A 26029-nucleotide genomic window follows, 5' to 3' on the forward strand; every position below is an offset into this window, starting at 1 on the left:
TGACGTCGAGGGTTGCGCACGTGGAAACTGAATCTGCCTGCAGTAATTATTATTCAAACTTATCAAAATATTTTGTAATTAAATAAAATATTCACCACAATCTATAGATCTTACCGACCTTGTCATCTGATAAGTGTCTGGTTCATTACCAACTTCACGGTCACCAATTGGAGCATCCGGAAAACCCACATCGATGTCATTTTGTAGCAGGCTTGTGTAATAACCTTGCGACTGATATTGTGTCTCCGACGGATATAAATCTTTCTCGATGTATAGCGACACACATCCATAATGTTCAGACAATCCAATTAAACCCTCCAATGATTCATCATCTACTATATCATGATCAATATATTCATTCGCTCCCATAGGGCATCGAATTTTGTATTTAAGACAACATTCTTCTCTATTACAATTTACTAAACGATACATTCTCCTCTCAAAATTCGTATAGGTCGTATCTGAACGAATCGCGATTAATTTCTTACGACCACCGAAATATCGGGGACCATTTCCATCCGTAACTAACTGTCCATCCCAATGGACACTAAGAGACATCCGACGACTAGCCATTTTAACTACACAGGAAAAAGAATCCTAATTATTTCCAACGACTAGCAATAAACCTCCAAAAGAGGTTTCTATAGTAGAATACTAATTATTTCCAATCCCGAAATCAAATCAATTAGTAACCAAATAAGCTATTCCAATTAGTAACCAAATAACCTCCAAAAGAGATTTCTATAGTGCATTTGTGCATTTGTGCATTTCAAAGGCATAAGTCTCTTACACCTATGAGAGGGATGGGCATAAGGCAAATACACAATCTCTAGATAATATTTGACAGTTAGAGAAGCTTACACCAAATACAAAGGGCATTTGTGCCATTTCAAAGGCATAAGGCACTTACATTTACATTAAACCTACACTAGAGTTAAACCTACACTTACAGTTACATTAAACCTACATTTACATTAAACCTACACTTACAGTTAGAGAAGCTTACACCAACTACATTTACATTAAACTACACTAGAAAACACACCTGAGAGAGGGATGGCCAGCGACCTCGGCAGGGGCGGCGGCGGCGACGTCGGCGACCGTGGGCGGCGACCTTTTCACGGGCGGCTGTGACAGGGGGCAACTTTGGCACGGGCAGCGACGTCAGCGACAGGGGGCGGCGACGTCGGTGACACGGGGCGGCGACCTCGGCACGGGCGGCGGCGACAGGGGGCGGCGACCTCGGCACTGGTAGCGGCGACGACGGGCGGCTCGTGGAGAGAGACAGAGAGATAGAGAGAGAAATCGTGAGCGGGAAAAGGAAGGGAGAGGTATCGGGCTCGGTCTGGGGTGGGGTAACCTAATGAAGACGGTGAACGGTTCACCGTCTTCATAAGACGGTGAATCGTTCACCGCCTCATGAAGACGGTAGACCGTTCACCGTCTTATCTAGGAGTCTGACGCTAAAGACGGTGTTAAGTGGAGCCCAGATGAGACGGTGAACGACTCACCGACTTATCTGTGTCTTAGCCTCTCGAGGACTTGGCGAAATTAGGCTGGGTGGAGTTCTACACTAAAGACGGTAAACTTGCACAGATAAGACGGTAAACAGTTCACCGCCTTCATAAGGCGGTAAACGAGTCACCATCTTCTCTGGGCACTTTACACTAAGCGGGAAATTGCTGAAAAGGCGGAGGAATTGCTGAGAAGGCGGTGAATGGTTTACGCCTAGATAAGGCGGTAGACTATTCACCACCTTCTTTAAGACGGTGAGCGAGTCATCGTCTTCTCAGGTGGTCCACGCCTAGAAGACGGTAAACCATTTACCGTCTTCAAGAGGTCGCACTAAAGACGGTGAACGAGTCACCGTCTTTGTGAGAAATGCTTATGTGGCGGCTGAGGTGGCGAGAGGAGGGTTAGTTTCACAAATAAAATTTTCACAGGGTTATTGGGCCAATTACAAAATTTCAGAGGTTTATTTTCGAAAAAAAAGTCCCTTCGACGCCGAGCTTTCTTGAGGGCACTGGATCACACCGGCCGGCGGTCTTCTCCATCCCGTCTCTTTATGGCTGCTGCTGCTGCTGCTTTGGGGGCGGAGTACGGGGGGCGGACGAGCGTCCGCGTGGTGGTGATCGGCGACCAGGGCACGGGCAAGTCGAGCCTCATCGTCGATGCCGCCACCGACTCCTTCCCCGAGAGCCCCCCTCGCGTCATGCCCCCCACCCGCCTCCCCGCCGACTACTTCCCCGATCGCGTCCCCATCACCATCATCGACACCTCCTCCAGGTCCTACTGCCCTCCCCTCCCCTCCCCTTCCCTTCCCTTCCCGTTCTCCGATTCGACAACCTCTTTAACCTCTCTGAGCTCACTACGCATGTGGTTTCGTCGGCCCTCTGCAGCCCCGAGAACAGGGGGAAGCTGATCGGCCAGTGCCAGGCCGCCGACGCCATCGTGCTCACGTACGCCTGCGACCGCCCCGCCACCCTCGATCGCCTCACTACCTACTGGCTCCCGGAGCTCCGTCGCCTCGAGGTTCTACCTTTTAATCTTTTGGACAATTATGGGCCATTTCGAACGGGGAAAAAAAAAAAAATAGACGTCGTAATAATTTTTAGTTTGATTGATCTTTGCTTTAACTTTTGTGATTCTTCTGATTTATGCTACTTTCATACAAACAAAATGAAGAACCTAGTTAGCAGTTAAATGCTGATAGTTGGGAGGGTGTCAATCGAAACAAACAAATCATAGAAGAGTCTACTTCGGAATGACCTATAGTCCACATTTCTTTTTAAGCTTTTTTTCTTGTCATATTTTTTTTTGAGTCTTGCTTTTCTGAGACAAACTTGTTTGAACTCATGCAGGTGCAGGTGCCTGTGATTGTTGTGGGTTGTAAGCTGGATCTTCGGGGGGAGCATCAGATGAGTCTCGAGCAGGTGATGCTGCCCATCATGCAGCAGTTTCGCGAGATCGAAACCTGCATCGAATGCTCTGCTCTTAAGCAGATTCAGGCATTTCTCTTCTCTTTCTTGATTTAATCTGAAGATTATTTTGATGTTGAATGATACTTCCCATGCTGAGAGTGGTACATGCTTTAAGAAGTAAATTGCTCCGCTCGTTACCATAGCTGATTCTGTAGTTGTGACTTTGTCTCACCGTTATCTGCATAGTAATCCTAGTGTAAGAGATCACTTGGTTCTTGAAATGTGTGAAAATTTTATGAAACGTACTGAGGGCAGGAAATTTGAACATGAAAGCCATGTTTTGTAGGTCCCTGAAGTCTTCTACTATGCCCAGAAGGCAGTGCTTCATCCGACTGCCCCGCTCTTCAATCAAGAGACTCAGTCATTGAGGCCTCGGTGTGTCAGGGCCTTCAAGCGGATTTTCATCCTCTGCGACAATGACAGAGACGGTGCTCTCAGTGATGCAGAGTTAAATGACTTTCAGGTTTCTTTTGCTTTATTTACAATTCCTACTTAGCTTCTTCTACCTCTAAACGTTGTTGTTTTCCTTTTCTTTTTTTTTTTAATGGAAAATTCTACTGGAAAATTGCCTTATCTTACGCCTGACTTATTTTTCGCTGCTACCAGAGAGTAGCTGTTTCTCCAATATCTAGTCTACTGGCACTGAAACTTTGTAATTGCATCCAGGTGAAATGTTTTAATGCTCCTCTCCAGCCTGCTGAAATTCTCGATGTTAAGGAGGTTGTGCAAGAGAAGATGCCTGAAGGAGTGAATGAGGACGGACTCACCTTAACTGGATTTCTTTTCCTACATGCTCTTTTTATAGAAAAAGGGCGTCTAGAAACAACATGGACAGTATTAAGGAAATTCGGATATGATAATGATCTTAAACTTAGAGAAGATCAACTCCCGATATCATTTAAGAGAGCTCCTGATCAAGTAATTTTCATGGACATTGAGTGTACTCTAATTGCTTTGTTTATATTGTGATTTTTGAGCTTGTCTAGTTATTTGAAGTACATAACTTTGATTTAATATATTATGGTTTGTTAGTTATGAACTATGATGGATGAAACCTTGAAATCCCTTTGGGCAAGAATATATGACGGAGTGTTACATCTTCTTATCAGACAATTTCCATAACAGGAGTTACTAAGAGCTGAACAAAAAGTGAGGAGCTATGCTTACTTGATGACAATGAAAACATTTACTCGAAACTGTTGTCCTTATTTTTACCCTTTAAGCAAATTCAGTTTGTCTATGTTTATTGTTTATGGGATCTACGAACTGATCCCACATAGTCCATTCATGATGTTTCTCAACACCACTAATAGATGTCTGTTGCTTTCAATGTATTAGCTTTAAGTGTTAAAACAAAACACATGCTTGTTTAATGGAACTATGGAAGAGATGATCTGTGACAAATTTTTGTACAAATGAGATTAATCTTCACGCTTAATTCTTTCATGTGTTACAACAGGTAATTGTTTCTTTTGCAAACATTTTTGCACTAATCTTTTAGAAAGATGATATTGTATTCTTTTTTCTTTTTGTCAACTAATGTAATGAAGTTCATTCTTGTTTTATAGAGTGTGGAATTGACAAATGAAGCGGTGGAATTCTTGAAAGGATTATTCTTCTCGTTTGACGTTGATAACGTATGGATTTCTTTATTGTTGTGTTTCATGTGTATATTTGTATGCGTGTTCATTTTTTGAGTTCTATTTATTTTCAGTTTATGCATACCAGATACGCATGCACATATTAGATATGATTACCGGATTTAATGCCCCTTTAATATTTGTATCCAGATACATTTTCATGTCTCAAAAATCAAATGGATACATGAATCACTTTTTCATCTCTACCTTTGCTCTTGACATCAGTGATAAGGTCTTATGTTTCTTCTTTTTTTTGAAGAAGAAAAGATTAGGCATTATGTTTGCTGGTTCTGCAATACGTTTGACTTGGATGCTATGAACATAGAGATGGAAGATTCTTTAGGCCTTCCGCATTTTGGTGGAAGGGAGTTTTAGGCCAAAATGAAAATTTCAAATGGGGAACTTACTATAAGCTGGGCAACGGGAATAGTATCGACTTTTGGTCGGATCACTAGTGTGGGGAAGCCACACTACAATCGTCATTTTCCTACGTGTTTCTTACAACGATTCACAGAAATTTGAGAATCAACGATTATCTGAGGAGCGACGGTTGAAATTGGAGCAAGATATTACGTGGTGACAACAATCTTTGTTACGGATGATTTCAAGCTATCCAGCACTTACGGTAAGGATCTGCGAGTTCAGACTTGAGCAGAGACTAGACAGTGTGCATTAGCGATGGAGCCTCGACGAGCGCTTTATGGTCGAATCGGCCTATTCAGCACTGAGCGACGGGGGGACAAGGGATGCCCGAGCTAGCATGATTTGGAGACTTTGAATTCTCCTTAAAGTGAAAGTGTTCTGCTGGCTTCTCCTTAAGAAGAGGCACCTTACAGCAAATAACCTATTAAAGGAAGGTTGGACCAGCAACACGGCCTATGTTTGTGTGGGACCAAAGAGGAAACTATCGATCACCTGTTCACTCAGTGCGTTTTTTCTAGATTTCTAATGGTGATGACATTGGAGTGTCTGGTCTGAAAATTTGGGTGACGATGGGAACTTCGTCTAGGATAAGTGGATAGCTAGGAATGGATCGCAGTCGATGAGTACTAAGCTAACCGGCCTAGTAGCCTACTAGTGGGTCATGTGGAGGTCAGGAATGGTGTGTAAATTAATCTAACCTAGTTTAAAATTTTGATTTGCGTAATTCCGAACTGCCTAAATTAATCTAACATAGTTTAAAAATTCTAACCTAAGATTACCTTATTTAAGTTTCTTCATCTGATTTACCCTAATCTAATCTTATGAGCAAACTAATGTAATTTAGAATTACTTAAGCTGTTCTATTCTAATCTAGAATTTGTAAATTAGCGTAAATATAAAATAATTTTGATTTAGTATTATTAGATATATTAGAATATATAGTTGATTATAGTAGATTCTATAGTCAATTTAATTTGACAATATCAGCAATATCTATGCCAAAATTGTCAAATAAATCTTGTATCTGCAGATGATAAAATATTGTATAATCCACCGCGACGATATATGTGGAACTCTTTGTAAAAATATAAATTTAAATGATTACTATATTTGTGAATATTATTGTATTTTAACTTTTATTCTCTATGAGGTATAATTGTACTTTACATATAAACAAGTTTATCACTATATTAATTGATGAGCGTAGTAAGCTATATATAATCAATATTCATAATTATTTACTAAATTTTTCAAAACAATATTATAAAAGTATATTATCACCAAAAAAATTAAAATAATCCCATGTCAAAGCATACCACTAGGAGGTCACGCGTATCCATCAGCACACCACGTGTTGGCACGGAAGCGTGTCAACCGTGTCAGGGAACCATCGGCATGCTCCCGTGCCATGGCACTTTAATCGTTGGATAGAAGTTCTTTGTTCATGGCAGACATGCCCAAAAACTCCTGAACATTGTTCTTTTGGATGCTATTTTGCTGTTAAGGATTTCTTACATCATCATATGCAGTTGTCTCTTGCACCTGTAATCATATTTTCATAGTTCATTGAAATTATGTCGAAGCCCTTGCTTTAACAGGTCATATATTAGTACCTGAGAGTGTTTATTTCAATCTTGGAGGGTTAAATCTGACTTTCAATTTAAGTCCCAACTTCCACTGTTTGGTTTGGTGAAGTGGGCCAAAATAGCAAATCTAACTTCCTTTGCCCTCTCTTAGTTTGACTAAAGTAAATTTGCCCCCAGTTTGATTCGAAGACACAGCGAATCAGAAACCATAAAGAACTAATTTAATATTACATCTGTTAAATGCAATCATTGGATCTTGACTTCCCATACAGTGACTTTTAGGCAAACGAAGAAATGTGTGAAAGTGGCATAGCTGGTGACTTCTTGCAAGATGACTTTCTTTGTGGAGACTTCCCCACTTGCATGGAAACAAGCACCCGTCTCTTAACCATCTATTTTGGTGTGATTTATGGCATTTTCTTTTCTGTTTGAAGTATTGCACTGTTATACATTGTCAGTTGAAGGAGGAATAAGAGACTTGATAGTTGCATATATGGTCATGTATCCTTGCTTCATCGAAAGCTTAGAAGTGAGTTATATACTACGTGTCGTGGACTCCATCTTTGACATGCTCATGTAGTCTAGTGGTAAAATCAACAAACATTTTCTGACTGCCCTGTCACCATATTGAGAACTGTTTGAACTTGGCTGCCATCTTACACTTAGTCAATTGTATAAGATCTCTAATGTTTGAGATTCAAATAAGTAGGTGGCCTGGTTGTGTAGGGTGTTTACATAGATGCTTTTGCAGTTTGAACCATTGGGCCCCATGTTAGATGCAACAGATTGTGTAGAGTGCTTAGAGGTTGCAGTGTTTGTGCTGAAGTAAATTGCGTCAGTTTTTTCTCCTTGTTGGTTGGGAATTTCTAATCACAGAGAACTAGTAGGAAGTATTTTATTAATCTATTTTTTGGAAACTGATATTTTATCTGTATAAAAGTGCTTCTTTAGAGCTTTAAATTTTCTTTTTCCTGTGAAATTGTGTACTGCTCTTTGGTAGAATCTGTCAAGTAATCTATTCCTATTGCTGTTATAATTTCCTTTGCTGCATAATTGTCCTTGTTGGTTGATTCTTTTTTTAATGAATGCATGGTTTGCAGGATGGGGCTCTACAACCTGCTGAACTTGATAATCTTTTTTCAACAGCACCTGAGTGGTGAATTCTGTTCTCTTTAATAGAAATTCATTAACTTTCTTTTGTTAAATTTATTGCTACTTCTATCTTTATAGGAGCCTGTTAACTGCATGATGAGTTTCTTAAAATAGTCTCTTTTTAGTTTTTAAGCAGGTTAATATTATTTATGGTAACACTTAATGGTTTTAAACTTTTAATTCCGATTGTTGGCTGGTTAGCCTTTATTCGCTTGTGTAAACAGTTTGTAAATAAAATTATGTAGGTAGATTCTGATTGTAGGTATGTACATAAACATACCTATTTGTAAATAAGAATGTATGTTTAATTGTAGTAGAGTTACAGTGTCCAAAATGAAAGTCAAGTGGAAGCTGGTTCTTCTTACATTCATTCAAAATTTGTACTCAATTATTCTTCATTTCATTGGTGGTGCTTGTTTGCTCTATTTTTGTTATTCATTAATCTAATATAAATGCATTTTTCTTCACAATTATTGTTAATATATTTGGTGTAATTTTTATTTACTTTTTGTCTTTGTAATTTATTTGTCTTAATTTACTATTGTCTGCTTCAGTCCTTGGTCCGTGGAAGGCCCTTTCAAGGATGCTGCTGAGAAGAATGTTTTGGGAGGACTGACACTTGCAGGTTTTCTATCTGAGGTACTTACTTTTTAGTTGCCTTCTTTTAAAAATTACTATTTCTTTAAACACGGGAGGCTTCAATGCTCTGCATAATCCATTGGATCTCCTTCTAAACTTTTTCTTTGTGTGTGCATTGTTGTGGTGGTTAGGGGAAGTGGGGGAGTTGTGGAGAGGTTGGATGGAACATCATTTCTCTTTTCCATGGGATTATATTAAATAATCTGTCAAAACGATGTTGTTTCAATAAGTTTATAAAAATATCCATGTGTGTCCATGTCTTCTTTGGTGGAACCTCAATAGCGTTTTTTGAACGTGGGTATGTTTCTCATCTTTCTAAATTTGGTAACTTGATCATACTTATCTAATGTTTATGAGAGAGTGTCTAAAAAAAATATTTTGTATTATGTAGGAAACTATTGTCGCTACTGTTCAATGTAGCTAGTGGTAATGGAATCAAAAGATTTTCAATCTTTCTAGGTTTTGTGAAGCTCTTGTTTGTTAACAATTTAGGCAACCTAAATGTCTAATGTACTCAAGATAAGTAATCAAGGGGAAACATTTGTGGCTTTACAACTTTATGTTTCCTCAAATAATTTCGTTTTCCATTCTGACATAGTTGTTGCTAAATAAAGGCATGACAAACTATAAAGCATTTGGAAATTGGAACCAAGGATTCAAGTGCCCATCGGCACCAATCGTATCCACCGTGTCATATCGTGTCAGCAAGATATCGGCACGATACAGCCGCCCGTGCCGATGGCACAACTCAAAACTCTCTATACTTTAAATTAGTAAGTAATTTTCTCAATAAAGTTCAAAAGATTTGATAAAAATACATAATAAATAATTGGCATAGTTTGTTACTAAAGAAAATAAATATTTCATGCCATTATGTGTCAGCACACATATTTTTTGTGACCGGCACGCATCGGCACACATATTTTTTGTGACCGGCACGCATCGGCACGGCCCGATACACACCGTGTCGTACCGTGCCGGCAACTTTTCATCACGATTCCGTGCCACGACACTTAAATCCTTGATTGGAACTATTGCAATATCTTAAGCCTAGCTGTTCTGGATTGCTAGTTAATTATTTAACTAACTATGCAAGATACTTGTATGATCTTTTGCAAGATATATACATATATAAGCATTTGTGTGCCAATATGTATCATTGCCACCTCTTAAGATGATCTTCGATAATGAAATATATCAAAACTCAAGTAGGCGAAGATTTGCGGCAGCTCTTTTCTTTTCTCCTCTTTTTTTTCCCTAACCCTTTTTTACTTGTTTCTGCTGAGCTTTTATTTGCCATAATTAGTAAAGAAAACCATCTTTTCTGATCTTTTGTTGGTAATGATCAGGTTTTTGTGATAATCACCCATGTGAGTGAATCTTATGTAATCTTTTGCAGCAGACTATCTTTATAAGCAGTAGTTGCTGTTTCAGTAGTCGCTGGAAACAGGAATTTAGCTTGAAAAATATATGGAGTTCAATAATGGAAAATTAGATAGTTTGGCTTTTACTGTATGAAATAATTTATATCAATAGGTCTGGACCCATGCGATATATTCACTAGTTTGAGTGATGGCAGTTTAGTGCAAGGTTTAAAGTGCCGCCCTGTGTCGTACGGCACGAGGCAGGGGGAGGTCTCGGACCCCCCCTCCGTGCTGTAGCACAGACCTGCGTATTGCGCGAGACAGCATGATACACAGGTGTGTGCCGAGGCACTGTGCCGTGCCGGCACACTTTTTTTTTTGTTTTTTGTTTTTTGTTTTTTTTTTGCTTTTTGCTTCTTTTTTTTTTCTTTTTGGTTTGTCCTTTGGTACCAAAAAGCATCCTAGGTAACACACACCTTCCAAAGGCATTGCAAATCCAAAATCTACTTGTTAGGAAAACTTTTGGCGAATTAGGGGAACAAAATCAAACTTAGTAAACAAATTTTGAAGCACATCAAACATAAAATTTTATTTTGGTGTTAGAAAATTGAAATATTGATAAATTTAAAAACTAAATTAAATCAATTAATACTTAAATTTATTTAATTTATTTGTCATATAATTTACTGCTTAATTTTTTGATAGATCTAATTATTTTTTGAAAAAATTAATTAAAAATAATTTTTTAAATACTTTTTAAAATTATCTTTTCAAATAATTTTTAAAATTATTTTAAAAATTATTGTTTTGTATTTTATAAAAGAGAGACTGTAATGTGGTCGAAAGAAAGAAAGAAAAAAAGATATCTTTTCATTTTAAAAATTCTAAACTGTAAAAATTTCTATTCTGCATCAGGTGTAGTTGTACTTTACATACAAAAAAGGTTACAAGTATGTTAATTGATAAATATTATAAGCTATATATAGCAAATATTCATAATTATTTGATTAAATCTTTCAAAACAACATTATAAGAGTTTTTTGGAACCAAAAAATTGAAACAAGACTATACCAAAGCGTGCCAGTAAGAGGTCATGTGTATTCATTGGCACGCAATCGTACCATGTGTCGGCACAGAAGCGTACTAGTACCGTACCATGCCAGGCAGACAGCGGCACGCTCCCGTGCCACGACACTTTAAACCTTGGTTTAGTGTAAACGTATAAGTGCTCTTGTTTGGGACTGGTAGCATGAGAAGAAGCTACAGGAGGAATTCCTGAATTTATGGCATAATAGGGAATTTTTTTTCTTATCCATATTTTCATTTTGAGGTATTTCGCAAAAGTGGTTGCGTATTTTTGTACGTTGTACGTTGTCTCTGATCTGTGTTTGTGCTTTTCTGTTTGGTCATCAATATTGAATAGTGTTCTTACTTCAATAGTTCAAGATCCATAGCTTTGCCTAGTTTTATGTCACCTATATTGTATGCAAGGAATCAAGTGCCGCCCGTGCCGTACGGCACGAGGGCATGCCGTACGGCGTGCCGTACGTGCCCCCAAGAAGCGGGCACGGTACGGGGGGGTCTTGGACCCCGGCCTCTGTCTCGCGGCAGCACATGCGTGCCGCTCGAGACAAAGCGGCATGCAGGTGCGCGCTCACTGCATGTACCGTGCGTATCGCCTTTTTTTTTTTTTTTCCTTTTTAGCTTTTTTTTGGCTTTTTTTTGGCTTTTTCTTTTTTTCTTTTGTTCTCTGGGGTATCGAGCCTCCCCTCCCCCCAGGCCACCTATATTGCCTTTTTTTTTCACTTTGTTGTCTTTTTTTCAACTTTTTTTTTTGCTTTTTGGCGGATGCCTTTTTCTTTACTTTTTTTTTATCAATATAGGAGCAAATTTTTAATTGATACCACTATTAGAAAATTACGTATGGTAAAAACGCAGCTTAAATAGAAATCAAAATTTGTCGCGCCGCGAAGCTTTCGGTGAATCAAGGGAACAAAAATTGATCTCCTAAACAAATTTTGATCAGATATTTTTATAAAGAATATGGATGTAATATCGGAAATATATGACTTTCTCACAATACCAGCAACACTTATATCAACATTGTCAAATAAATCTTGTATCTGCAGATGACAATATACCATATGATCAAGCGCGACGATCTATGTGAAATTAAGTAGTCATCTCTATATAAAGATGTAAATTTAAATAATTATTGTACTTGTTAATTTTATTACTGTATTTTAATTTTTATTCTATATCAGGTGTAGTTGTACTTTACTTACAAAAAGCTTACATGCATGTTAATTGATGAGTATAGTAAGGTATACATAGTAAATATTCATAATTGTTTATTTAAAGCTTTCAAAATAACATTATAAGAGTTTATTGGAACCAAAAAAAACTGAAATAAGTCTGTGCCAAAGCGTGCCAGTAGGAGGTCATGCGTATCTATCGGCACACAAGCGTGCCACGTGTCGGCACGCAAGTGTGCCTGTGCTGTACCGTGCCGAGGACATAATGGCACGTTCCCGTGCCACGGCACTTTAAACCTTGATTGTATGGCATAAGACCATTTCTTTTTTTGCTTATCTGAGTGCAAATGCATAAAGAAATGTTGACAACAGTTTTAGTGCTTGTAAGTATATCCGTACATGAGTTATATGAATTTAGTAGGTTTGCTGATTTTCTACTGATTACGCATTATTGGATTTGTCAGGTCAAAGTATCGTTAATATTTTTCTTCTCTAATTACTCACAAAATTGAATTTATCCCTGTAACTGCAGTGGTCCCTCATGACGCTTCTAGACCCAACAAGTAGTCTAGCTAACCTGATTTATCTTGGATACACTGGTGATCCTGCTGCAGCATTTCATATCACCAGAAAAAGGCGGCAAGATCGCAAAAGGAAACAGTCGCAAAGAAATGTTTACCAATGCTATGTCTTTGGCCCTAAAAATGCTGGAAAGTCTGCTTTGTTGAGTTCATTTATCGGAAGGTGCATTAGATCTTTATTTATTTTTTAATTGAATATTTTTGCTATTAGTTTATTCTGCTGTATCTATATATGGTAATCTCCTATGTTTCTTGCAATCTTGTTACTGCACTATGTTCAGGGCATTTGTTGATCAGTATAACCCAACAACCACCGAGCAATTCGCAGCAAATGTTGTTGAGGTTCCAGGGGTATGAGCAACTAATATATTACATTCTTGTTTTCTTATATTACAAATGTGAATTACAATTGCATAAGGAGAATATTGTAGATTTGCCATTTACATCTATTTTACATCTATTTTCATTCAAAGAGCAAAAGTATTTGTTTCATTTTAATTGAATCTCCTACATTGGTTTTTGTTTGTTTGTATCTTTTGCCCAGTTTGGTTCATCTTTGTTTGCTCTTATCTTTTGCGCAGTTTATTTCATCTTTGGATCAAAATAAGAGCAACAAAATCTGAAGGGAAAGAACTAAAAGAATTTCCTAGTGAGATCTCTTAATGAGATTTGGGATCTTCATTTTTAACAAATGAATATAATTTTGGTAAATCTTTAGAAGGTGATACTCCACATTTGGAGTTATGGAATTGAATCGACTCAAGCCAAAATGTTTAGGTTGGACACATTGCATATCCAAAAGCTTCAATTGCATAGGCGATTACTAGCCATAGTTCTTGAATAGGCCCTGTTCTCCAGCAGTAATAACCAACATAGAAGTAACAGTGAGTGATCCCAACTATGATTGTCTATGTGAGGGCCGATAGGGCAGTAATAGTGAGTGATCCCAACTATGATTGTCTTATGCCTTACCTTATTAAGCATTTGATTTAAATCAAGTAATGATCCAAAATAACACGGATAACTCTTTGACTAACCATTTGTTATGCAATGCACAATTCTTAGTCTAACTGTTTGTTAGGAAGTAGTGCAATCATCATCTTAATTGCAGTCTCTCTGGAATAAGTTTAAAAACTGATGATTTATTATTCCTGGATGAATGCTCAGGATGATTGCATTAATAGAAAACAATACTTACCCTTCCCATTGTTTTGTCTTGTCTGTTTACTTTGGTGTTTGACAACTCAACTCAGCAAGTTCCAATCTTTCAGTGGTTATCAACATACTCTGACTGCATAATTTTCTAATGCTTTTTTATGCTAAGAACAACTACATTTTTCCTCTCCATTATCCTCCTTGACTTTCTTTTTTGATGCATCTTATTGTAGTATTTTGTAGCAGAATTCAACAGTCGCTTGAATGGCAAATCAATCTTTACGATTCTGAGATAGCTTATGAAGTTTGTGGTACTAGGAGTGCATTAAGAAAGCTCTCTTTCATCACTATGTGCACATAAGAGTTACTGTATCTCCTCTATCTGATAACATGATTTGGTTTCAATTTTGAAGGGAATAAAAAAGACACTTGTTTTGCGAGAGATACCCGAAAACAACATCGACGTATTGTTGTCTAAGGACTCTTTAGCACCATGTGATATAGCAGTATTTGTTTATGACAGGTATTAATTCCGACTAATTCCTTCCATTTAAGTTGTAATTTCCTTGGATATTAAAATACATCTTGCTTTAAATATAAGGTGTGTTCCCTTGCAAAATTGTTCAGCTGTTGTAGTATGCATTATTTACAATGCGCATGAAATTTTGTATGTAGTATGCATGCATATGTAATGATATCTATGTATTTTTGCAAATGTATGGGGCGAAGCCCAAAGGAAAATAAGGAACTCAATTGGTATAGTAAATTGATCATTTTCGCCAAAATAGTATTTCTAAAGTAAAAATATTTTACTATTGAAACATTTCAATATAAATAAACAAACTTAATTTTTCAATGTAATTTTATGAGATATACTTTCACATGCAACCACCATTTCCCATCACGGCTGTTAATTTAGTAGGTTGGGATACTTCATATGGATAAGGGAAGTTTTTCGTCAAAAGAATATCCAAACAAACAACTACCCAACATGCATATATATGCTTAAAAGGATTTTTTTAATCAAACTAGGGTGGGCATGTGTCCACCTGGGCCCACCCCCTAGCTCCGTCCATGCACTGGAGCTTGACTTTTCTCCTGGGTCGCATGTGCATCCCTGTGTATGTTGTTCTTATACTGTGAGAATATACAAGTAAATGCATTGCTTAATTTTTTTCTTTTTCTTTTTTTAAAAGCCTCTTGTATTTTCTTGATTTTGAAATGTTCCACAAGTTACTGTAATAGGCCTGTTTACAGTACAGTAGATTAATAATGGTCTTACAATAATTTCTAATTTGGGAACATGTGGCACCTGTTTCTAATCTGTAAATTCTTGATGAGCTGTGGTTCACTATCTTTCGGGCCTGACTTCTTAGCTAAAGTTCTTTAGGGCGATGTAGTGTACAATGAGTAAAATATTAATTGAATTTCTTTGTTAAGTGTATGACATAGACTTAACTATTTAAAATTTGCTTTATGAAGTTTTTTTTTTTACTTGTTAAATGGCAACTGCTGCTAAAAAATTCTTGAGATGTTCTTCACTATTTTATAGTCCTGATATGCCAGCTATGGTTTTCGTGTACAATGAGCAGAATATAGAACTAAGTTTCTATATTAAGTGCTTAGTGAATAGTCAAATATTTTGTCTACAGCAAGATGCTTAAGCTAATTTTATGCCATTGAAAAGTAAATGCAGGTGAAAAAGAATAGGAAGAAATCTTTTGAACCGAGAATTTATTGCTGTGTTTCATCTCGTTTTGAACCATAACATGTTTTCTGGAGGTTTCTGCAATCCCTCTATGCAACAACAAAATTGACGATGGCTCAACAACAAATGCTTTTCTTGTCTTAATTAATTCATGTCAACTACATATATATCCTCATATGTTTCTAAGAAAACAGGATACTTGTGCCTGCTGTGTATGTTTCACTTTTGGTGGATAAGATAATTATCTAAAGTTCTTTAAAATGCCCAGTTTATTTGCAAATAAAAGAAATTTGTGTACATCCAATAATCATAAGATATTTATTTGGGTCAATTATTTTCAATCATAATGATGAGCCATATGAATATGGAGTAAATTGATGGGTGACATTCTTTTTTTTTTTTTTTTTTTTTTTTTTTTTTTTTTTTGTTTTGGTGTGGTGATGATTTTTTGAGCTCAAAGAGTTTACTAATTCAAAAGCTCATTACTTTGGAACTTAATCTGCCGGTGATAACCATTGTTATTCATGTCCTACCGTCATTTGTGTGATGCAGTTATTAATATGGTTTATATTAGACATCTGACTATACATGGTTTCATTCTAGGATGACCAAACTGTGACACTCTTTAGTTCTTTACTATATCAAATTGTGAGACTCTTAGCCTTACTTACATATGCACTGGGCAAGAGATTTCTAAAAGTTCTCCTGAAATGTATGAAACAGATCAGATTAAAGAACAATTATGAACTGAAGCTTTTTATTTTGACCATGAGTTCAAGAAGGTAACTGTATTATACTTTTCTAAATGCAGTTTTATGTTATGCTTTTCGGAACACTTGGCTTTTATATGCTCAGTAATTTTCTTGCTACTAGTGTGTTATTTTTGCTTTTCTACATGTTAAATTGGCCAGTATTTTTAATGTAGAGTAAACAAACATTAAGCTGTTACTTGTTCCGAATATAATTTTCATATCAGCATACCCATACAGATGAAAATAACTCGGTGCATGTTGCAACTAACAGTAGAGTTTACATTTTTGCTATTATTATGGTTAATGGTATCATTGTAGTTGTTAGATCAATATAACTATCTTAATATTGATTCCGAAATAGTACTTTCTGATTTTTCATGAATATGTGGGGGTTAACATTCTAGTGCAATGTCTGTCTATTTTTGCAGCTCCGATGAGAATTCATGGAAAAGGGCAAAAGAGTTGCTTGTGCGGGTGGCAACACATGGAGAAAACAGTGGCTTTGAAATTCCGTGCCTTATCATATCTGCTAAGGATGATCTTGAACCATATCCCTCTGCTATACAGGATTCCACTAGAGTATGTTATCGTTGGTTTGTTTACAACTGCATTTTGCCCAGGACAACCTCCGGAGCTTAAAAAAAATTTCATTACATCCTGATATGTTATTAACAGCAACTATACTAATTTGAAAATTTAATCCAATTGACATTTATTTGGCTGATATGTACCCTGTAAGGTGCTTATCCTAAACTTCAGATTTTTAAGCTGCTTATTGATAGATGGATGTGGTCATGTTGATTGTTCTTTTGCTAGCTTTTTTTATTGTCTATATATATTGCCTTGTGCCATGTTAGCGAAGCTCTTATGATCAGATGTTGGCTTTTCCAAAATGATTTGTATGGCATGTTTCCCTGATTGTTCTAGTTTATTAATTAATAGATGTTAATGTATTTTGTGCTTCAGGTAAGCCAGGATATGGGAATAGAGACACCTATACCTCTCAGCATGAAGCTGAGAGATTTCAACTATGTGTTTCGTAGAATAGTTAGTGCTGCTCAACAGCCCCATTTGAGCATTCCAGAAACTGAAGCTGGAAAAAACCGCAAGCAATATCGACGCCTTGTAAACCATTCCCTCATGTTTATTTCAGGTATTCTCTTCCCCCACTAGTGATTTTTTTTTTTTTTTCCCCTTTATGAGCTCTTTCATATATGTCCCTGCAAAATCTTTTGTTTACGTATGTTCCCCTGCTCTTAACTTGGAGATGCGTTTAGTTCATGTTGGAAGTTGGTTTGTATAAAAAAAAGTTCTCTAAAGAGGGGCATTTCTATCATGGTAACACAAGATGACTTTCATTGTAACAGTGGGAGCAGCTGCTGCAGTTGTTGGAGTTGCTGCTTACCGGGTTTATTCGGCAAGAAAGAACACCTCGACTTGAAGATCTTTGGAGGTCACAGTGGGAGCAGCTGCTGCAGTTGCCATTGTGAAGGAAGAGTTGTCCTGAACAGCTTTGTACAAAATAAATATGATTATTCTGCTGTCCTGTAAACTCCCATTCTGTATTATTTTTTATCTTTTTGGTTTCCTCTCCTTGTACATGTTTGCACCCATCTTCCGTTGAGGTGTAGCAAAGCATGATTGCAATTTTGCATATAGGTTTGGAATTTTCTGATTATTTTAAATTTCCGAACATGTTTGAACCAAGATGTGATGGGATTATGTTTGGTTGGTAGGAAGGTAGACGCCGGTGTCCTTACATAGCTACAGTTGTTGTTTTATTCTAACTTGTTGCAGTTTGTTCTTCAGAATGATTCAATTTGTTTTCTCACTATTTGCATAGTTCGCAAATGAGTTTTTTGCAGCAGATCACAATCTTGTGGATGATATAAGTGTGCTCAGAGTGTTTGTATTAATGCTTATGTTCGAAGAAATGCATCCTGTTCCCGCGATTTGTGTAGTTCACTACTGAGCTTTTGCAGCTGATCACAATCTTGTGAATGATCAAAGTGTTCTTGGAGAGTGTTTAATTATGTTGAAGCTTATGTTTGACGAAATACAGAAGATGTTGGTAGTAGTTGCTGGTGGTAGAGTGCTGCTAGTTCAGTTTTATCGTACAGCCGAGGTCAAAACCTTCTGGTCTGAATGTCGTTATTATAGAAATGTTGTTGTTACTATAGAAAGCCACGCATGTGTTGTCTCTGTAGTAAAAGTATTAGTATGCATTTGTATGTGAAATTATTGCCTACATCTGGTGCATCCGTAAATCTTATGCACCACACCCCTAGATTCTATTATATTATAGTCTCGGAATTCAAGATTAATGTATTAGTTATGATCTATTATATTAAAAATACTTTTTGTATATCACTAATTGTTTAGACCGCGCGTTTGGTACTATTAGATTTTATGCTTTCAACTATCTAATTAAAACTTTATTAGACCGGGCATATGTAATTACATCTGTCTAATTAAATTCTAATTTTAAAGCGCAAACTAGTAAATATTCTTTCCAATATTAATACAAAAGGTGCAAGCAGAAACTGCCTATGTTCATGCGAAGATTGGAACAACTTAATACTTTATTATGGGCCCCACCCCATCTTGGAAACATCATGGCCAGCAAAATGCTGCACCTGGTGATGGCATTAGTGCGAGGATCCTCCCAGCCGCATTCATCCAATCACATATTAATTTGACCTCGACTCTGGCTCACTGATTGGTAGCTATTTATTTGTTTCTACGAATTAAAGTGAAATGTTTGGATTATAAAATGTATACAGAATGGGACAGTGCGGTGCATATCTGATTATAAATAGTGCACCAGTTCCAGGTAAATTAAGATGTGTCGGCATTGCACGGCACATGCAAAACACAAACAGCAAGTAATGCAGAGCAACTAAACTGTTGGAGAACGTACTCCGATCTACAAATTAATCAATTTTCTCTTCTATCATTGTCAGCTCAACAAGTTAATAATTAATTCTAACATATATACAGTTCACAGTCAATATGTTCTATTTACATAAGCTTATTCCATGCCACAAAAGCTTTCAATTTCCCAAGAAATTAATCACAAATTAATGATTCATATATATATATATATATATATGTGTGTGTGTGTAATATCTGATACATCCGCAAGACAAACAATCAAAATTAAGGATGCATGATCAAAATTGGTGCGTGTGTGTGTGTATATATATATAGTTACAACCATAGTTAGATAACTAAATAAGCTATGGATCAGATATCCAAAAAGTCGAGGCCATCGCTAATCAAGTAGTCGTCGACGCCGATATCGATGGTAGGCATCTCGGCAAACAGGGAGCCATCGTGGACCATGTAGAGGGACTCGTCTAGGTAGCGCGCATGGTCGGACGACACCGGGGGCTGCTCCGTAGGAACAGATTGAAGGAACGCCCCAAGATCCTTCTCCGCTTCACCCTCCGCTCCGACAGCTGCAGATTGATCATCAGGAGTAGTACTACCTTCTACCTGCGCTGCTGCACTAGCAATTGGTTCAGTGTGTTGCTGCTGCTGCTGTTGCTGTCGGTCGGAGTGCTGGAAGAGCACGCTGCCGTCATACGTGTGATGATCGGATACGTCCGTAGTAGTGCACTGGGGAATCTGCGAGGTAGTCCGCATCTGACCGCCACCGACGTAGGTTGCGACCGCTTCGTAAAGCTCCGGATAAACCACTGCACCGTGTGGAACGTCAGGCCGATCTCGATCGAGAGGGCAAAAGGGTGTACGGTCGCGTGCGGCCATCATGCTGTCGTGCCATGGCACGTCTAGCTGCATAGAAATTAGTGGCTGCACCATCAGCTCGCGCTGAGGAGGCCACAACGGCGTTCCAACAGACCAAGAAGTGGGCGACAGTTGCGGCTGCGACACATCAGGTACTGAAGAAGCGGGCAGCAGGGGCGGCAGCGCAGGCCAAGGTGGTGGCGACAGCTGGGGTTGAAGCCGAGGACGGCGCTGCTGGGGCAGTTCGGGCTGGGAAGGGCAGAGCTGCAGCGACACCCGCGGCGGAAGGGTAGCCGGCGCCACAGATTGTTTCGCCTCGGCGCGTCTTGCAGCGGGCGTCTTGTAGATCTTGCAGATCACCTGCTCCTTGTCATCGCAGCCTGCGGCCTCGGCTCCACCGGAGGACGGGAGGAGGCCGTACTCTTCCATGAGCCAATCGGTCTTTTGCTTCTTGCTGTCGCGGAACTCAAAATTCTGATGGTATCCGATCGTGACGACACAGCCCGAGACGTCGATTTGAATCACTCTCTTGGCGGCCTGCGTGGACCTCCACTGCCCGATCCCTGCGCCTCCGGCATCACGCACCGACCTCTCCTTCCTCCCCCTCTTGAATCCATCCCCGCGCCGTGCTTCTTGGTGATCATCTCGGCCTCCGCAGCGGGCTCTCTTGCCCTTGACTTTGCACCAGCTGAAGAAGAACCACTCGTGGGGTCCTTGATTCGTGGGCGGGAAGAGAGCGGTGAGCTGCGCCGGGTGGTGGCCGTATACGTCGGCTTCTCTGATGCAGTCGGCGGCAGCAGGATCCGGCGGCTCCCCACGCACCCTCTTTCTCAGTACGATTCCCACCAGAACCTCCTCCTTGGGCGCGTACTTGCACCCGGCGGGCATCGCCATGGTCGAGTTAATTCTTCTTCTCTAGCTCGGGATCAGCCTTGAAGAAGAAGAAGAAGAAGATCAAATTGCCGTCCAAAACAACTAATTCATTATCAACAGAGATTGCAATGTAGCTCACTCACTCTGCATTTATACAATCGAAGATCTCATCTAAAGTAAGTAAGGCTCATGTTAGTTAATTAAAGAATTTAATCAAGAACCTAATTAAGAGAGATCGATGTAGCGTGTAGAACGAATCGAAACAGGGATCAGCCTTGATGAATTGATACAAGCCCACATCGGAATTGATCGAGAATTAAATTATATAAAATACGCATGCATGAATCAGAAAACTAATTAAACCTGCTGAGGCATGCAAAAACTTAAAGAAACTTACTGTAGAATGTAGAATGTAGACTAGAGCTAGCTCCGCGAGAGAGAGAGAGAGAGAGAGAGAGAGAGAGAGAGAGAGAGAGAGAGAGAGAGAGGTGCGCGATGGCCTTCCGCGGAGGGGCTTCCTTTAATTAGTCATCAAATTCTCTCTCTTGATCAAGAACCAGATGAAATAAAAATAGCGCCAAGGAAGAAGCAAAACCACACCGTGGGAGAGAGAGAGTGAGAGAGAGAGTGAGAGAGAGAGAGGGAGGGAATTAACGACGCAACGCAACGCCACGCCCTGTCCTTCAATATATAATAATAATTTTATTTAATTATTCTTTAACCTTTTTTTGAATTATTATATTTAGTTAAATTTGAAATTTAGTTAAATTTAATAGTTCTACAAGCTATTAATTATTCTTTTAGCTGGTTTAGTTTTATTTGCTTATAAAATTTGATTAAATTTATTAAGTTTGATGAATGTACGAATAAATTTGATAAAAATTTTATAGCCAACTGACTAAAATTTAAAAATATTAGAATTTTTAAAAATTTTTTACGGTCTATATTAGAAAAATTGAAGTTGAGAGGACCAAGGTCTCCCTATATTTTTTTCAACTAACTAATTTATATTAATGATAATTACTATTTCTTGATATCAGATATTTAAAATACCTACCTGATGTCATGTGGAATTAAAAAAGGGCAATTACTTATATGACCCTGAAAAGTTTTCGACTTTCTGATTTACCCTCTCTTAGAAGACTAATATTGAAAATACCATTTTTATGTTCCAACCTGTTTCAAATATATCTCTAGAGTTAAACTCCTTTAATAAATTGTTAATAATAATTGTTATCTGTATAAAATTATTATTTTTTCCTTGCAAATATATATACTTTTGTACGACTTTCTTATTTACCGATATACCCTTCTACCATCACCAGTATTTCTTATTTGCCCTTAAATTAAGAGCAAAATAGGCATTTTGATTTTTTTTTCAACTCTAGTAGATATTTAATTCATGTTTAATTCAAGTTAACTTAATGGATGGTAACTGTAAGGGTATTTTAGAATAACGGAGAAACACATATGGGGTATATTAGAAAGAAAAAAAAAAATAGAATAAATAAAATATTTCAACCATTTGTTGTTGTCGGCTAGAAGTACCTTCCAATCCAGATGACCGAGAATAATTCTATTGCATATAGTACTTTCTAAAAGCAGTCCCCAAAATAAACTATCCTAGATATAGACCATCACATATACAGGAATTAACTATAAAAGCAAAAATACTAGAGCAAGAGAAATGTAGCTTTTTAGGTTGTTATTCTTCAATCTCCTCAACAAAACTAAATACTCTCAACAGTTGACATCTGCACTAAATTTGCGACAAATTTGCAAAATAGTTGCCATAGCACAAATTAACCACCTGTTACACACACCCTTCAAGTATGATAGCGGCACAAATGATTGGTGCAAGCAGGCCACTAACCATTCACAGCATCAACTACTTTTTTATTTTCTGAATAATAAAGAAACAAACGAAGTTTCTATCGTATTTGGTTTTGTCAAACAAACAATAAATATAATGCTTACAAACAATCCGGCACTACCACCAAAATAGGCTCTAAAAAAAAAAAGGTCCACACTAATGCCCTACAACCTCAAAAAACTTTGAGATAAATAATGCCAAACACAATCAATTTTCCATTCACAACTCGTAGATATAGCGAAGGTCCTTTTTTCCACTTTGGTCCGATACTAAAATCTTTGTTGAGTTTATACCACTTTACTAAAACAGAGTAACTGTTAACAAATAAGAGCGTATTTAATATAACTTGGTTATACAGATTGGTTACATCCCCAGTCCCAAGTCAAAGCATCCCTTGTTAAGAACATTGGATAAAGAAAACTTCTATTGGTGCTGCTCATAGCTTTCCTCATTTCTTAATAAATAAGCACTTGGATGCATGCACTTGTTGTCACGCCCCGAGACCGCTACCAATTTGGTCCGATTCGAGCGCGTCGAACAGACGCCGGACGGACAGAACCTTCCCTGTCCGCCCAAAGCTCAAGCAACGAGATCCTGTGCAACAAGTCCCCAGGAAATAACTTGAACACATACAAGATCAAACAACCAAAAGGGAGCACAATCAGTGCTAAACAACTAGGAGCAAGTATCACGAGTGATGCACAAGTGAATAAAAGAGAGGAACATCTATCTATTACATTCATTCAACTTTATATAATTTAATTATATATTAAGCTTCCAAAACATAACGTAAAGCTTACATCTTCCAAAGTATAAACATTAGTTTACATTCATCCCAAAATATCTCACATCCTATACATCATCTACTCTCAATATATATATAGGGTAACTCTAATGCAATAGGAAGGTATGCTACCAACACTAGGGCGCTAAGCCCTTACCACGATCCTCAGCTGGCGCACTCGTACTTGGCCCTGCAACAAAGTGGGGTGAGATGTGAGGAAGTGAATTCTCGAATTACGAGAGTTAGACTTCATGCGAAATCGACCGAGGGTCGTGTTGGTGAGCTTTGGAAAAGCCAGAGATATTAAAATCACCAACAGTGTATTGGAAACGAGTCCACGGGAGCAAACAGTGCAAAATCTACACTGGAGCAAAACAGCTCTCGGGGACCGGTCCCTGGTAGGGAGGGACCGGTCCCATCGGCTGGGGTTGCCGGGATCTTTGATGCAACCGGTCCCTGGCAGGGAGAGACCGGTCCCCGAACGTGATCCCAGCGAGAAAAGCCAAAAAATGGCTGTCCTGAAATCTTAGCTCTCGGGAACCGGTCTTTTAGGAAGGAACCGGTCTCCTGAGGACCGGTCTCTCTGGGAGAGACCGGTACCCGAACGCGTGACCCGAGCTGAAGCTCTCGGGGAACGGTCCCGGGCAGGGAGAGACCGGTCCCCGAACGTGATCCCAGCGAGAAAAGCCAAAAAATGGCTGTCCTGAAATCTTAGCTCTCGGGAACCGGTCTTTTAGGAAGGAACCGGTCTCCTGAGGACCGGTCTCTCTGGGAGAGACCGGTACCCGAACGCGTGACCCGAGCTGAAGCTCTCGGGGAACGGTCCCAAGTCGGGGAGACCGGTCCCTCTGGGCGCAGAATACCTGTCACACTCCGAGACCGCCAATTTGGTCGGTTTGGGTACGTCAACAGACGCCGAACGGACAGCACCTCCCCTGTCCGCCCAAGGCTCCACCAATACATGTATAACGATAGCAATTCAAACATAATGAATGCAAGTATACATGGCTTGCACGAGGGCAAGCAACAACCAACATAAGTGAGAGCAATCTAACTATTACATTTATACATTGTATATTGATCACTTTCAATCAAATACAAAGCTTATACAATTTCTTTACATTCATTCATCTCAATTTACAATTTCACCTCTCAAAGGAACTTAATACATTTTCACCTCTCACATAATTTTATTACATTTACCTTTTACATTTTACATCATCGACATAATAGATGAAATATACAAGGGTGCCTCTATACACATAAAGGTAGTACGCTACCTAGATCACGATAACCACGCCACGAGCCCCGATCGCCCCGCTAACGCTAGAACCTGCATGGTTAGTGGGATGAGAACTATAAGAAGTTCCCAGTGGGTTCGGCCACCGACTGCGCCGATTCTCCCACTAGGTCTATTTCAGGCATATGTATTTCAATAAAAAAGGATAACAAACCAACTAATGCACTTCTAATACAATGCCTGCAAGAAAGCAAACCACAGATAGATATTCATATTCAAATACATGATGATTATGCATGCATGTCCTTTTCACTTTCCTATGGTCAACTCGGGGTGCTCCTGGTTTACCCCAACACACAGTCCACACACTTTCCTTTGGCCTTTACCCAATCAACCATGGGGTGCTCCTGGTTTACCCCAACTCACAGTCCACATATCCCGTCTAACGGGGGAGGCACAAGGCACAATCACCCGAAGGATTTTCGCCGGGCACGTCCACCCATGGTATTTTCATCACTCCAGAGTACACCGCCTGTGGAGGAGCGACCTCCCACAAGCCGGAACCAATACATGTGAGTATGATTCCCTCCTCAATTTGAGGAGGTATAGCCAAACCTATCTCAATGCCACAATGCCGATGAAAAGTCTTTACCTATTCATGCATATACTACCATTTTCCAATATCACAATGGTCATGATGCCACAATAAACTAAATCTTGTTTAGTCATTTCTTTTAACCATAATGCCACAATACCGATGATAAGTCTTTACCTAATCATGTATGTCACTTTACTAAGCCACAATAGTCACAATGCATAGAATGGTCTTTACAGCTTTAGCCATGATGCCACAATACCGATGATAGGTCTTTACCTAATCATGTATGTCACTTTACTAAGCCATAATGTTCACTAATGGGATAGTCAATATTTCACAATGCTTTAAGATTTTACCTTATCTAGCACAATATGTTCTCGGTGCCAATCATGTCACTAGAGTCAATGTCGCCTTTATTTACTATGGATCAAGTCTTTTCTCACTTTCACATACATATAGGGTAGTTCATTTTCTCGTTCTCATGGCTCTACAATATATTTGCAATGTTCATAAGCAGATAATTGATACAATCAACATTTATCTCATTACCCTACATGCATGAATATAACATTATCAATATGCTCAAAGAAGCGACATAGACATAGAAAGAGATCCGGTGTTTCCGGATAGCACCCCCCACCTTGTAAGAATGCCGAGAAGCCCCGATTCCATTTT

The 26029-nt window shown here is 38.6% G+C and overlaps 2 protein-coding genes across 3 annotated transcripts; one reads left to right on the plus strand and one right to left on the minus strand.

Annotated features, from left to right (window-relative positions):
* On the plus strand, positions 1996-18082 carry LOC109719445 (mitochondrial Rho GTPase 1-like). Of its 2 annotated transcripts, XM_020246138.1 has the most exons (14): positions 1998-2286; positions 2400-2532; positions 2862-3008; positions 3268-3444; positions 3648-3899; positions 4550-4618; positions 7731-7786; positions 8337-8421; positions 12573-12784; positions 12903-12972; positions 14190-14299; positions 16665-16815; positions 17203-17389; positions 17604-18082. In XM_020246138.1, exons 1-14 carry the CDS (start codon positions 2066-2068, stop codon positions 17675-17677), a joined length of 1944 nt encoding a protein of 647 aa, XP_020101727.1. In that variant the 5' UTR covers positions 1998-2065; the 3' UTR covers positions 17678-18082. The 2 variants fall into 2 exon arrangements, with proteins under 2 accessions (XP_020101730.1, XP_020101727.1); XM_020246141.1 differs by lacking the exons at positions 12903-12972; positions 14190-14299 and having other exon boundaries at positions 1996-2286.
* On the minus strand, positions 19483-20880 carry LOC109719270. The gene has a single exon (XM_020245845.1). The coding sequence runs from the start codon at positions 20878-20880 to the stop codon at positions 19483-19485; it is 1398 nt and encodes a 465-aa protein (XP_020101434.1).

This window comes from Ananas comosus, linkage group 13 (assembly GCF_001540865.1).
Source record: "Ananas comosus cultivar F153 linkage group 13, ASM154086v1, whole genome shotgun sequence".
In the NCBI taxonomy this organism is placed as follows: Eukaryota; Viridiplantae; Streptophyta; class Magnoliopsida; order Poales; family Bromeliaceae; genus Ananas; species Ananas comosus.